The sequence below is a fragment of the Garra rufa genome, chromosome 1 (assembly GCF_049309525.1).
Source record: "Garra rufa chromosome 1, GarRuf1.0, whole genome shotgun sequence".
Classification (NCBI taxonomy): domain Eukaryota; kingdom Metazoa; phylum Chordata; class Actinopteri; order Cypriniformes; family Cyprinidae; genus Garra; species Garra rufa.
This window is the reverse complement of record NC_133361.1, coordinates 23,120,788-23,136,730: the sequence shown is the minus strand read 5'-3', so window position 1 is coordinate 23,136,730 and position 15,943 is coordinate 23,120,788. Positions and strand designations below refer to the sequence as shown.

General features: G+C 35.2%; 1 protein-coding gene across 3 annotated transcripts in view; it reads right to left on the bottom strand.

Annotated features, from left to right (window-relative positions):
- The window catches only part of pdgfab (platelet-derived growth factor alpha polypeptide b), a 32,630-nt gene extending 19,956 nt beyond the window's left edge, over positions 1-12,674 (bottom strand). The window contains exons 1-3 of one of the 3 annotated variants that reach the window (XM_073849128.1): positions 12,017-12,674; positions 10,797-10,893; positions 1,286-1,411 (exon numbers count right to left, since the gene is read on the bottom strand). In XM_073849128.1, the coding sequence (XP_073705229.1) occupies positions 1,286-1,411; positions 10,797-10,893; positions 12,017-12,079 (286 nt within the window). In that variant the 5' untranslated portion in view covers positions 12,080-12,674. Of the gene's footprint in view, positions 1-1,285; positions 1,412-10,796; positions 10,897-12,016 lie in introns of all 3 variants that reach the window. The other 2 variants (XM_073849119.1, XM_073849139.1) reach the window with 2 other exon arrangements.
- Positions 12,675-15,943: the final 3,269 nt, after the last annotated feature.

Here is a 15,943-nt window from a genome sequence, read left to right as displayed (position 1 = left end):
GGTGGAGCGCCAAAGGAGATGCTCGGCCCAGATACCGGGGAAGCATACTGCTCTGGCCACTCAACGGGGCCACGCTGGGGTGCAGACGGCCGCGGGGCTTTGGAAGCCGGCGGCGCGTTCTGCACTGTAACTTGTAAACCCCCCCGTTGCCTCGCCACGGCGGCCGAAAAGCATTGCCGGCTTAACGACGAGCCGCGGGGCACAGAGGGGAGCCGTCTCGCGAAAGAGCGGCGGTTCTTCAGCGTGACCATGGTCATGCGCTCGCAATGGACGCACGAACCATCCGTGAACGCTGCCTCAGCATGCTCTAAGCCCAGGCATGTGAGGCAGTGTTCATGTCCATCCTCGGAGGTGAGGAAACTGCCACATCCAGCAGCGCACAGCCGGAAAACCATCCTGAAAAGGACGTTTCACAGCCGTGAGAAATTGCTCTTTTCTCGTCCCGGTCTGCCCAGGGAGGAACCGCGGCACTCTGTGCACTTGATGGGGTTGCTCGCTGGAGCGCAGGAGGCTTTTAATGGCCGTGAAAACGGCTGCCCGCAGGATACCGCTGACGGCTGCCAAAGACACTCTTTTAGAATATAGTTCTTTTAGATGGCAGCACGTCAGCGGAGAAGAGCTTCAGGAACTCGGAGAATTCTTCTTTTTGAAGTTTTGTAGACAGGCTCGAGCAGAAGGGCTCTGAAAGCAAAAGTCTAACTGAGTGATGCGCGCCGCCATCTTATATACCCGTATGTACGGGGGCGTGGCCGACGCGCACGTCCACTCGCCAATTTTCAATTGGCCTTTTTTAATACGGCTTAGAGATGATCGGTCTCTCAAGCGAGATCCCATGTAACGTCGTAGTGAAACGACTGAAGGGGAACTAGCTTTGCATCACAGGAATAAATTACATTTTTACATGCATTCAAATAGAAAATAGTTCTTTTAAATTCTAATAATATTACTGCATATATACATCTATGTTAAAAAAGATGCAAAGTTGCATTTACAATGCTAGGATGTTTGTTGCCATATATTTTTGTGCACTGCTATGCAGAAATGCAGAACAAGTTAAGCACTAAAATTAGAAGTAACACCATGGCGACAGTTGAACTATTATCAGTGAAGCACCATATATGAACAATCGTTCTGCCAAGAAATGCAGTTCATGAACTGTTTATGGTTGCCAAGCAACTCCTTAATTCATCAAATGAGATTCCAGAGGCAAAACTGCTCATTTATGAAATACATCTTAATCTGAACATTGTCAAGAGTGGTATGTCTTTGAGCAAGAAGGTCTTACCGACACTCCTCTTCCGTCTGTGGGACAGCTGCAGGCTCTTGAGATCTGAGGAAGCGGCCTTGTATGAGTGATGGCTCTTCTGATGGTGCTTCTGTTTGACCTCCTCAATCACCTCATTTCCAGGACCTCATCAAAACACAGGTTATCCGTATTACTTTCATGTTACTCAGCGAAAAGACAAATCACTTTTCCCCCCCTTTAAAGCCACGATGAATCCACAATGAGGCTATTGAAAGTCTCCAGTAGATGCCCCGCAGCCTTTAGAGGCGAAATGGCACTGCCGTGAGTGGCACCAAGGCATGAAATAATTTCCTTCTTCAGAAACTCATTTTTCCCACAAACAATGGCTGCTTTATTCAACAGCTTAATTGGAAATTCATCACGATGGATTTCTGGAGGAACGATGTCATTTTGGCCCTCGATGTGGTTGCCAAGTTTATTATAATGTCTCATGTAGAATTGACATGCCTGAAGCACAAATCTGAACTCCTGACAACCTCAGTGGACTTGCCACTGGCACAAATGAGTAGATTATTTAAAGAAAAGTTTGGACTGTAAGACTCCTGAACACAAAATCAATTCTGAAGTGCCATTTAAACAACCCGTGATGCTTATGAAAACTTATTAGGGATGCACCGAATGTTCAGCAACTGAAATTATTAGGCCGAAAATAGCAAAAAAAAAAAGGCGGTGTTGGGACAAATAAGCAAAAAGGCAGAATAAATTATAGCGAACAATGACGTGACACGATCAAATAGAGGCACACAAATGCAGCAAACATATCGACAGTGTGGAAGCATTTAAAACTGTCCGAGAAAGACACAAAAATCATTACAAGCACCGACAGCGAGAGACTGTTTAGTATCGCATCGCATGTCTTCCATGAGAAGAGAAAGGGGTGGTTGTTGCTGGTTAATGTATGATGACTGAAATCGTGAAATGGCCCTAAACCATTAGTAAATAAACTACAGAAAAGTGTCCAATACACGCACAAACTGCATTTATTCTGACAGTGCTGCACAAGCTACTTCAAAGTCCAAAGCGTGAGGGAAATCTGCGTGATGAGAATTATTCATAAATCTGCTGCTGTCAGCAAAAAGTAGTACTGAGGTCTTCTTGTGGGTTTCCGCCAAACTAAAAGTCAACATTCATTAATGTTAGTATTGTCATTTTACTGTTGTACTGTAAAATAAAATAAGAAAAGTAACAAAAATAATGATAACAATCATTACAACAGCTCTATTAATACATTTATTATAACATTCTCCTTTGCTCAGCAAGGCTGCATTTATTTGTACGTCGCCTGTTACACATGCCTGATTCAAGAAGGAGGTCTTAAAAATGGCCAAAGAATATTATTTTACTAACTTATTAATTTTAAGTTAAACTGTGCTTTCTTGGTAGGCTATAATGTCTACTAGAATGTTAAAAATGTTCAGTGTTAAATAAATATTTTTAAATTGTTTTTTTGTAATTGATTTTTTTCTTTGAAAAGCAAGACAAAACTTTTATCAAGGGCAGGGTCAATGCAGCTAGCTATCAGGAGATTTTGGAGCACTTCATGCTTCCATCTGCTGAAAAGCTTTATGGAGATAAAGATTTCATTTTTCAGCATGACCTGGCACCTGCTCACAGTGCCAAAACCACTGGTAAATGGTTTACTGACCATGGTATTACTGTGCTCAATTGGCCTGCCAACTCTCCTGACCTGAACCCCATAGAGAATCTGTGGGATATTGTGAAGAGAAAGTTGAGAGACGCAAGACCCAACACTCTGGATGAGCTTAAGGCCGCTATCGAAGCATCCTGGGCCTCCATAACACCTCAGCAGTGCCACAGGCTGATTGCCTCCATGCCACGCCGCATTGAAGCAGTCATTTCTGCAAAAGGATTCCCGACCAAGTATTGAGTGCATAACTGAACATAATTATTTGAAGGTTGACTTTTTTTGTTTTAAAAACACTTTTCTTTTATTGGTCGGATGAAATATGCTAATTTTTTGAGATACGAATTTTGGGTTTTCATGAGCTGTATGCCAAAATCATCAATATTAAAACAATAAAAGGCTTGAACTACTTCAGTTGTGCAGTAATGAATCTAAAATATATGAAAGTCTAATGTTTATCAGTACATTACAGAAAATAATGAACTTTATCACAATATGCTAATTTTTTGAGAAGGACCTGTATATATATATATATATATATATATATATATATATTTATTTATTTATTTTTATTATTATTATTATTATTATTATTTGTTTTGATTGTTCGAAAAATACATATTGGAGATAATTATTTTCAATAGTTTTATTCATTTTCATGAGATTTCATGAGAACAATTTATGATGCGGATGTAATAAGGCATGAAAAATAAAATTAAATACTGAAAAATCAAAAAAAATTACATTAATTTCTTATTTTTTGTATATTGTTATTTATTTTGATTGTTCACAAATTGTTTTTATATAGTAAAAATATTGAATTTTTTTATTATTATTTTTTGTATATTTTACGTGATTGTTCGAAAAAATTATATTGCATATATATATAGCAATATTATATTGTAAATATATAATATACATTTACAACAAATAAAACCTATTTGTGAATAATTAAAACAATTTTTTGTTTTATTTATAGATTTATTAGTTTTCAATGGTTTTATTAATTTTCATGAGAAAAAATCTAATCTAATTTTTAACATTTATTTTTTGTATATTTTATTTATTTTGATTGTTTACAAATTGTTTTTATGCAGTAAAAACATTGCAAATATACTCTCTCTCTCTCTCTCTCTCTCTCTCTGTATAACAAAAAAACTACTTGTGAATAATTAAATAAAAACTTATTTTTCTAATTAAATAAAAACTAATAAAACTAACAATTAAATACCTAAAAATGTAAATTTCATTTTTTGTTTTATTCATTTTATCCATTAGTTTTCAATAGGTTTATTCATTTTCATGTGAAGATGAAACAATTTATGGTGCTGTGTTATAAGGGATAAAAAATTAAATACTGAATACTGAAAAATCTAAAACTGATTTAAATTTTTCTAGTTTATGTTTTTAGTACATTTTTATTTATATCGTTCACAAATTGTTTTGATATACTAAAAACGTTGCAAATATTCTCTCTCTGTCTTATTTTATTCATTTTCATGAGAAGATGGAACAATTTATGGTGCTGTGTTATGATGGAAAATAAAATTAAATACTGAAAACCTAAAATTTCATTTACATTTTTGATAGTTCAAATATATGTAAAAAAAAAAAAAAAAAAAAAAAAAAGTAAAATATAAAAACTAATAATTAAACAAGTTTAAAAATGTAAATTTATTTTGTAGTTTAGTTTTATTCATCTGGTTTTTTTAGTGTATTTTTATTTAATTCATTAGTTTTCAATAGTTTTATTAATTTTTTTATGCACTTCTTACTTTTACTTTCTGTTTTTATATGCGTACAAAAATGTGTATATTCTGTTTATATATATATATATATATATATATATATATATATATATATATATGATATTATTCTATAGACATTTTAGCTCGGTTGAGTTTACCCAAGCGTGCAGTGCGGTTAAACATCAAACTGGCTAATCTATGAGAGGCTAAAGAACTGCGCCCAGCTCTGAGCCGTGAGGGTGCGACCATCAGGAATGCTGAGAGAGCAAAGCACCCAAACACACTCTCTGAACTTAAAAGACTGCATGACCACACACACAGTCCTGAAGCAGGATACACAAGTGACATGTCAACAAAAGCCCCGCTCTGTTCTGTCTCATCTTTCCTAGCAAATGGAAGGCCATTGTTTTTAAGTTGTTTTTCAGAGTCAGTCAAAGAGTGCGCGCTGACCCGCAGAGAGAGAGAGTTCAGCATTTGATCCTGCACAACACACCTTATCTCATGTTCACATCAAAACTCACTGTTATGATGTCAAACTCAAGAACTTTGTTCTCTCAGACACAAAAACACAAGACGACCAACTGGAAGAAAGCACGGCTGTCAAAGCACACTTAAAGGAACAGCTCACTCAAAAAAAAAAACGGTTTTGTCATAAGATGTTGTGAACGATGAAAATGAGGAAATGGAGCAACATTACTTCATCTGGAGCAAATTAGATTTACAGTGGAGAGATTTCAGTTTGTTAATTTAATTTAAATATTTTAATATGTGTACCTTCTATTTACTTAATTGATTTCTATACTGTACAAAGGTATTGCTTATATTTTATTTATTTATTTATGTATGTGTATTACTTACTAATATATCAGTTATTAATATAGATACATTAAAATAACAATATTATATGCAATATTACACTACATACAATACAATAATATTAACAATGTTATATTGAAATATAACAATTATTGATTAAATAATTTGACAATTACTTAATGATAGTAAAGAAAGTGTGTCTTATGTAATAATGATTCACATTTTAACTTTACATAAATTTATCAGCAGATTCTAAACCAAAAATTGACTTATTTCAATCTGAAAAAAAAACATATGAAAATATATGAAAATATAACACTTACTCATATTTTAATTAAACTTAAAATTACATTATTTATTTTAACTATATATTTATTTATTATTCTGAACCGATTTCAATCCGAGAAAATCATATTAAAAATATATCTTCACTCATATTTATTATTTAATCATATAAAAAAATAAAAATTATTTATTATTTATTAAATTTACTTTTATTTATGTTTATTTTTCATTCTGAACCAAAAATTGACTCTATGAAAATCATATGAAAATATGGAATATTTGTAATAGTATATAATGCTTATAATATTTACTGATATTTTATTGTATTATTTGTTAAATTTATTTATTTTTATTTAGTTGTAATATTTTTATTTATTATTCTGAACCCAAAAATTCACTTATTTCAATCTGAGAAAACCATATGAAAATGTATCTTTTGTAATATTTAGTCATACTTGAATTTATTAAAATAACAACTCCATTTATTATCTATTAAATTGACTTGTATTTATTCATTGATTTTCATTTATTATTCTGAATTAAAAATTGACTTATTTAAATCTGAGAGAATCCTATAACAAATATTACATGTCTTCATTATGTAATGTTTGTAATATTTATTCATTTTATAAATTTAAATTAAATTATTTTTAATTAATTATTTAGATATTTACTCATATTTTAATTTATTAAAATTGCATGTTATTTATTAAATTTACCTTTATTTATTTACTTTTATTATTCCAAACAAAAAATGACATTTAAATGAGAAAATCACAAAATATGTAATATTATGTAATGTTTGTAACATTTAAAATAATAAAATTACATCTATTATTTATTTATTATTCTGAACCAAAAATTGTCTTATTTAAATCTGAAAAAAAACATATGAAAATGTGTAATATTTGGAATGATTACTCATAATTAAATATTAATTTAAAATAAAATATATTTACATTTATACATTTATATATTAATATTTCCTCATATTTTAATTTTATTAAAATTACATAATATATATATATATATATATATATATATATATATATATAATTTTTTTTTTTTTTTTTTTTTTTTCCTGAACCAAAAATGTCAGTCTGATGGCAATTGTCAAAAATGTACATGATTAATCAGTCTGCTTTATATATCAGTCTGTCTCAGCATGACATGGTTTCAGTGTATTGAAAAGAGCTGCTAAACATCTCATTTCCATCTCTTATTCTTCCACAGGAGAAAGAAAGTTAAAGCAGGTTTGGAAAGACAAATGAGTGTTTAAACGATGACAGAATTATAATTTTCAGTGCATTATTCCTTCAACTCCTCTCCTCTCCAACACTGTAAAACTGACACATTTCCATCAAGTATCATTCGGCAGGAGATTTCTTTTACCAACATTAACCTGCAGCACAATAATTACAGACACAATCTACCTGCAGCGACCCACTTTTATGCGCCCTCCTCACAATCGCACGATGCTGATGAAAGCATTCTTCCAGTAAGTGTGTAAATTGCCGGTTCTGAACTTATAATCTTTGCATTACCAGCACTAGAGCTCTATCATCAAACCCCTCTGTCTCCAACTATCTCTCTCCGTGTGTGTGCTTTCTCCGAATCAATTACAAAGGAAAACATTAGTCCTTCTTCACGGATTGACAGCTGTCCTTTCATCAAACAAAAGGACATCCCTCCATCTGTGCCGCTTTCTTCTGGATGTGAAAGCGCAGGGCGACAGGAGAGGCAGACAGATGGATGTTGATAAGTTAAAAGGCTGCTGGGAGGCGCAGAACAAGTGCAGCCTGTTCCAGGTGAGCGGAGAGGTCACGTGCGCTGACCTCAGCGAAAGAGAGACACCGTTTCCTCCCTAAATCACTGTCACTGCTTTCGTGACCTCTAATTATCCGTCCATTAGCGGGAGATACCTATCTGTGCCTTCCTCCTCTCATCATTCGGACAGTTGACGAGGTTAGCGCTCTGATCTGAGGCATAACAGCCTGCTACTGCTTCCTAAATGAGACTAATCAGAACGGAAAACAGGAAAACGCTCACAGCTGCTTATGCAATAATGGCAATGACGTCGATAGTCACACGAAACGCTTCTTATATATTTGAAAGCCCATTTCCACCACAGAGTAAGTAATTGTGAGTTTTTAAACTCATAATTCCAACTTTTTTTTTTTTTTTTTTTTTTACTAAGACTAACTTTATATCTCACAATTCAGACTTTGTCACAGTTCTGAGATTTTGCAAGATGTAAAGCAGGGTTTAGAAATTAACTTTTACACATTGTGAACCTGGACCACAAAACCATAAGGGTCAATTTATGGCCGAGATACAACTATTTGAAAATCTGAAATCTGAGGGTGCAAAAATAAATAAATAAATAAACAAAAACTAAATATTGAGAAAAATCGGCTTTAAAGTTGTCCAGATTATGTTCTTGGGAATGCACATTGCTAATATACTAATCAAAAATTAAGTTTTGATATTTTTACGGTAGGAAACTTACTAAATATCTTCATGGAACATGATCTTTACTTAATATCCTAATGATTTTTGGCATAAAAGAAAAAAAAAAGGGTTAATTTTAACTTTTTTGGCTATTGCTACAAATACACCTGATTTTGTGGTCCAGGGTCTCATATTGTTATAAAATCAGTATATAATTATTTTAATCAACAATTTAAGCTGAAGTCAACAACAATAGACTGTTTAAACTGTACACAAGTTATACATGTAAAAAAACAGGAGTTCATAGTGCTGCAATAATGACAATATGTTTATATTGTAACAGCGATCAATATTGAAAACAATATACAACGTTTTTGGTTCGTTTTGGGGATGTTACAATTTGGCTTCATAGCCAAACATGTCGGTCCATGATGTTTGCCAAGTCTAGCACAAGTTATGCAAAAACGTACTCTATAATCACTGAAGCTACGAAATTAATCTTTTATTTACATCGTACCTGCGCTGTGTTGTTTATGTTGAGGGAATCTGCGGGCTGCTCTGGCGTTTACACCGCTGACTAATATAATATTTCACCTCTGACTAATAAAATAAGCATCTCTGACGCTTCGATGATTCATCAAATTTTGAGTTTATAACTTTGAATTGTGAAATATAAACATTAAGAGATTTTAAGAAAAAAAAGTCATAATTGTGAGATAAAAAGTCATAATTAGGATACATTTTTATCATTTATTCTGTGGCAGAGAAAAAAAAATTGCAAGATGAATTCTGAGAAAAAAGGTGGAATTCTGAGATATACATTTGTAATTGCACGAATGAAAGTGAGAATTCTGCAATTATATCTTAAGAAAAATCTGAAATGGAAATGTTTTTGTATATAACTTTAGCAATGCACAGAATTTAAGAACTAAAAATACACTTATTAAAAAAATCTTTACATTTTGCATTGATTTTTTTAGTTTAAATATGATTCCTGAGCGGTTGAGGTTAGGAAACTATATGATTACAGTAAACATAAAAACAGCCTATTCAAGTCCTTCTCTTTGACTGGCATGCGATGGCTTTGAACAGTCTGACTTTAAAAAGATCTGAAAATATACCATCACTGGCGTCAGGCATCTTTTACAAGTCTTTGGGTGTCTGACAGACAGCCTGATTTATGTAGACGCCAATAAAAATGAGATTACTAGAGTAGGCTACTTTATCTAAAATCTTGAATTTTTTTTATCTGTATATATATATATATATATACATATATACACACACACACATAATAAACCTTATATAATTTTACATTAAATACAATATAATGACTTAAGAATTTTGCTTAATTAATTATAATTATTATAATTAATAATTATATTATAATAATTAATTAATAATTATTTTAATTACAGTATTTTTCACTGGGCTAAAATGAGTGTACTCAACTGACTTTAATTATAGAAAAAAAAGTAAACCATAAAAGAAAATAACTCTATAATAATACTCTTGAATTCAAATTCTTGAAATAAAAATAAAACAAATAATTAATAAGCATGCAACTTAAAATAAATCTTAAATGATAATAATAACAGAATAAAAAACTAATTTCTTTTTTTTTTTTTTACAAGTAAAATGTAAGACATGTTCTTGACAGGTGTGTTGAGATTAATCAACATACCTTATCAACAATTAGCATAAAAGCATAAAAGTCACTTATTTACTCCAATGCAATTCCAATGGAGCCAAAAAGCCCCAAAACATTTTAAAGCAAGATATTTGCCATCAAACTTCAAAAGAGCCCCGCCATTTGATATATTACAAGTGCCTGTGTAAATACCAGCTCAAGTGAACTCAGAGTCGGCTCGTGTTAGTGATCACTGTAATATTATCCAAACTAAAAGAGGGTGAAGAAGACACAGAAGAAGGAGGAGGGAAACAAGCAGCAGAAAACCAGATTTCAGTCTTGCACAAAGCATATTTCACTCACTGTTAACATCAACACTCCTAAATGCCCGGAGGACTTGTATTTATAATATGAGGCGAAGCTCTGTTATCATTATTCAGCCCGTCCCCCTCTGCACACCTATCACACCTATGCTCTCACCACAGAAACCAGACTGGTTACGCTCATACCCCAAATTATACTGTCTTGCTTTTTGTGTGTGTGTGTAATTACCGGTAATTCCCCTGTAAATGAAATTATAGTGGGCAAATGAAACCACTTGTGGACAACTTAAGTATAGGAAAACTTGGCTTCCCGTTCGCCGTGACGTAAGTCTGGACATGAGATCCATGCGCTGCTCTAAAAACAGAAGCAATCTGTAAAGAACAACTATTTATGACTCTCCACCCATTGGCCAGTACAAACGATACCTTGAAATTGTTTTGTGCCACTCATAAAACACGGGCTTTGTGACATGTACGACATTACACTTGAACCACAGCAACTACAACAAACACCTGTAAATAGCCCTGCCATACAGCACATGAGATTAGCTGGCGAACAAAGTCCACAGAGAAGACAATGAGCAGAATTTACCTGGGGAATTTACCTCCAGTAGCCGCTGGAGGTCGCTGATGCTGTTGATTTCGCTGTGGGACAGTCTGTCGATGAAATCTTGAGGGATTGCAAACTCCTTCTGCCGACACAAAAACAGGTCAGTTGCGGCATTTGACAAATCTAGTACGAAACATAAGTGTATTTCTGAGTAGCGTGAGACGTTGAAAAGTCATTCTGAAGAGGCATTTTCGTATCGCGAGTACAAAAATCAAGACTGTTTTACTGTTACAAATGAGAAAATATACGATATTTAGCTTGACTGGAAATAAAACGTCTCTAAAAGAAGAAGTAACCCATCTGTTTTACTCATATCTATAAATTTGAGTGGACAAAATGTAGGCTACTAAGCTACATCTGAACTTTCCCTCATTAAAATGATGGACAATTCCAATGATCATACGGAGTTATAATGACATCTTCACTCTTAAAAATAAAGGTTCTAAAAGGAACCATTCTAAAGAACATTTTAAAAAGTTCAAAGGTTCCATGGATGTTCAAGATTCTTCATGGAACCATCGATGCCAATAAAGAACCTTTAAGCGTCTCCTCTTTTCATAATTTTGATCTGATATTACGTTTGTCAGTAGGGGGCGATCTTCAATAGTCAACTCTGTTACCATGATTTTGTACAGTAAAACAGCTGTTTTAAAAACGAGGCATTTCTCTTTGGGCATTTCATCTTATGCACTTGGCTAATAATGGCTAAATTAACTAGTAAAGCCCTCGAAGATTGTCAACCCTGTTACTTTTTGTACATCTATTCCAACATATATATCTATGAGTAAACGTACATTTAAGATGGGATGACACAACGCACTTCTTTGTCTGATATTAGCGTTTTATAAAAATCTTAAACAACCATCCAATTTGTAGAAGCACTGTTAAAAATCGAATAAAAGAACGCTGTAAATATTGCAGAAAACAGCTGATCTATCACATGTTCACCCGCAACCACAACTGAGCTGATACCGTAAAAAATATATTATAATAATGATGTGGATCTAAAACACATTTAACATAGATAATCAACTCCATCAATACAATTACTGGGAAAAAATCATTATGATAAATCATGGAAACTGATTCCATTCAAAACTCTATTATATAGGCTAAACTCTACGACCTGCTCCGGTGTGACAAGCCATAACTTTGCTGTGAATATAACAAGGTTGCGTTTTGTGGTATCTTTGGCACTTTACCTCAGCAGTTGCCAGCAGAAGGTGCGAGGTGAGGAGCAGAAAGCAGCAGAATAAGGTTCTCATCTCCTTCCAATGTCAATTTTCCACCCAGTAAGAAAGATGCAGACTGTAGGAGCCTTGGAACCGCTCCTGAGCGCAGAGAGTCCAGAACCATACCTTGAAGAGATCTCCCTTTAAATGACCCGAAGCACTAGCTCAAGTCTATAGAGGAGAATCCAAACTGTTCTGATAGCTACTCCAGGTGCTGGTACTGGTCCAAATGCGCCCTGTATTGAATCTCAAAAGTGATTTAACATGCAAAAGGTAGTCATGGCTGTCCGAGCCTGAACAATCCAAAAACAGAACCCCTTTTGCATTGCCTAGGTCAATATATAGATTAAAACTCAAAGAGAAATTCTTCACACAAGTTTACAAGTGAGTCCATGCACCTTATGTAGCCTTGAGCTCAGCACTGTATCTTCAAGTAGGTCGTCATGCAGTGAAAGTACAATCCCAGGTTAGTATCCATGAATAAAGCAGAAGGAAAGAGCTCAGAGAGTTGGTCTTGTTCTCTAGAGTTCGTGCACTGAATGCTGTCTCATGCACGTCTGATCTGCGGAATATATGCGCCTCCCCTCGCGCTCCGGTAATCACCGATGAGCGCTCGAGGAGGCGGTTGGCTGGAGCTGCATGTGAAATTTAACCCTTCAACCCCTTACTGAGGCACTTACATCTCAAATCTGTATGTAAAATGTGTTGACTGAAACGGGCCCTCGTTAAAAACGTAATAACAGCACCTGCAAGCCAGTTAGCTGTCGCTATTCACAAGCATATGGCGAATTGCGTATTGCTTTTATAAAACTCTTAAGTAAAAAGTTATTAATTAATAAGCAAAAAAAAAAGCGCTATAAGGTATAGCCTAGTCCCTAAAACGTAAACGACAATAGAACGTTAATGGATGCCACGCCCAGTGATTTTTGGTGTGTAATCAGAATCAGAAAGAGGGCGTTTCATGTCATAACTTTATAATGCACATTATAAAATGGATAATTTGGGTCCTGCCTTCTGATAGAGCTAAAACATACAATACAGTAGGCTACGCCAAACGAAACGTCAAAACACCTGTTTAACGAGGCGAATCAGTGCATCGCCCATAGCGCATATTTTCTAGCGGAAGGATACAAGTTAATGTGTAAACTAACTAAATAAAATAGCCTAGTGTATCTGTGCGTGCGCGCTTCTAAAAACAATTAGAACGTAAGTACTAGCATTCTATTTCTACTTTTTTATCAGTTGTAATAATAGGCCTACGTTAGAACATAATAGCCTACATCTTTTTCTTTAGAAGTCACTGCTTTCTGTTTACGCAATGGTTTCTATTTTTGTTATGGAACAGTGAAGGTCTTCCCGTATTACTGCATTTTCACTTGTGCTTTCAGCAGAATTACGATTAAATGACGCGAGAAGAAAATCCTAGAGTCTGTAAAATCAGATCTTGATGTACAGCAACCGGCAGATGAACTGAGAGGATCTGGAGGAGGAACAATGATCGGAGGAAATGAAACTTGAATGATGCAAAGAGAGGAACAGCAATTGTGAAGTTCTGGAGAATGAAAACGGGGGAAAAAAATTAAAGACTGAATGAAAGATCCATTTTGTACTGATTTTCTTTCTCACATTGTTTTGATTTCCCTTACCTTTATGTGTTTCACTTTCTGTCAAGTATCATAAAGCCACCTTTGGTTTTATAAAGGTACTTTAATAAATATATAAACTCTTTTATGATATTATTAACAGAAAGTAGAGTCAAATAAAGAAAGTGAGAGTGAAATACAGTGAGCTGTCTGGCACCTGAGAGGGATTCCCCATTAAAAAGCGCTTTCACTGGCAGCTGAGCAGTATGTTCCTATAAGACCATCATGCCCAATAAAGACGTCCACAGAAGCTGGCACGCAGTAAAAAACAGCCATAAACTTGTGGAATATGTTCCAGAAGTGGATGACTGTTTGTTTCCACAGGCTTCATGTAAATTAGACTGCAGTCCTGTAAGGTAAACAGAGTAACAATGACAGAAGCCTAGCAAAACGTGAACTTTTAGTTCAGTTGAGTTAGTAACAGAGCCAAGAAGTAGGATACTAAAAATACAAAAAAGTGCAAAATAGAAATAAAACGAGGTAAGCAAAAAGGTAGTGAAAGATCACAAGACTGTAAGAACTTCATAGAAGAACAACATCATCATTTTTTGGGGGCAGCCGTGGCCTAATGGTTAGAGAGTTGGACTTGTAACCCATAGACAGACAGATAGATAGATAGATGGACAGACAGACAGATAGATAGCTGGATAGACAGATGAAAGGACCAACAGATAGGTATATGGACGGACGGACGGACGGACGGACGGACGGACGGACGAAAAGACAGATAGTTGGACAGACAGACAGACAGACAGACAGACAGACAGACAGATAGAGGGACTGACCGACAGATAGATGGATAGACAGACAGACGGACAGAAAGAGAGATGGATAGATGGACAAATAGATAGTGGGACAGATAGAGGGATGGGACTGACAGATAGATAGATAGATAGATAGATAGATAGATAGATAGATAGATAGATAGATAGATAGATAGATAGATAGATAGATAGATAGATAGATAGATAGATAGTTAGATAGACAGATAGATAATAGATAATAGATAGATAGATAGATAGACAGACAGACAGAGAGAGGGATGGACTGACAGATGGATAGATGGATAGACGGATAGACATATGAAAGGACCAACAGATAGGTATATGGATGGACGGACAAAAAGACAGATAGTTGGACAGACAGATAGAGGGATTGACTGACAGATAGATGGATAAACAGACAGACGGACAGAAAGAGAGAGATGGATAGACGGACAAATAAATAGTGGGATAGACAGAGGGACGGACTGACAGATAGATAGACGGACGGATGGATGGATGGATGGATGGCCAGACAGACTGACAGATGGATGGATGGATGGATGGATGGATGGATGGCCAGACGGACTGACAGATGGATGGATGGATGGATGGATGGCCAGACAGACTGACAGATGGATGGATGGATGGATGGATGGATGGCCAGACAGACTGACAGATGGATGGATGGATGGATGGATGGATGGCCAGACGTACTGACAGATAGATAGATAGATAGATAGATAGATAGATAGATAGATAGATAGATAGATAGATAGATAGATAGATAGATAGATAGATAGATAGATAGATAGATAGATAGATAGATAGATAGATAGATAGACAGACAGACAGACAGATGGATGGATGGACAAACAGATGGATAGACGGACGGACAGATGGATAGTGGGACAGACAGAGGGACGGACTGATAGATAGACGGACCAACAGATAGATAGATGTAAATGTAGAGAATGTAGGATGTAATCCCAGTTCTTAAGACTCTCATCTACTGCTGGAGGTTGAGCTGAAGGAGGTGGGCTGCTCCTCCCTGTCATTAAAGCACCCTGTTAAGCTATTTTTAGACTTATGTTTTATTAATATGACCAAACCACGCAACCAGTAAACAAAACACAACTTCACCTCCAGACTCACACACTCGTCTACTCCTCTGCTGATATCAGTGTGAGTCAGAGTCAGAGGTGAAGGAAACTGTCTGTTTCTCCCTGAGCTGAGTGGTTCTCAGTGATGACACAGCACAAGCTGAATCACAACAGCAGTGCTCACACAAACACAGTTTATACAGAGGTAATTAAAAGATTCTTGTCCAAAGGTGTATTGCATTACTCCACCAAGGAATCTGACCTCTATCAGTGTGTACTACACAGTCATGTACTCTCAGACACTATCACAGTCAAAGACTGTACGCGTAGAGTTATTGCTTTCTGTCAGTCCTGCTTTATCACTCGGTTTGTTCCTTAACTTTGTCAGAA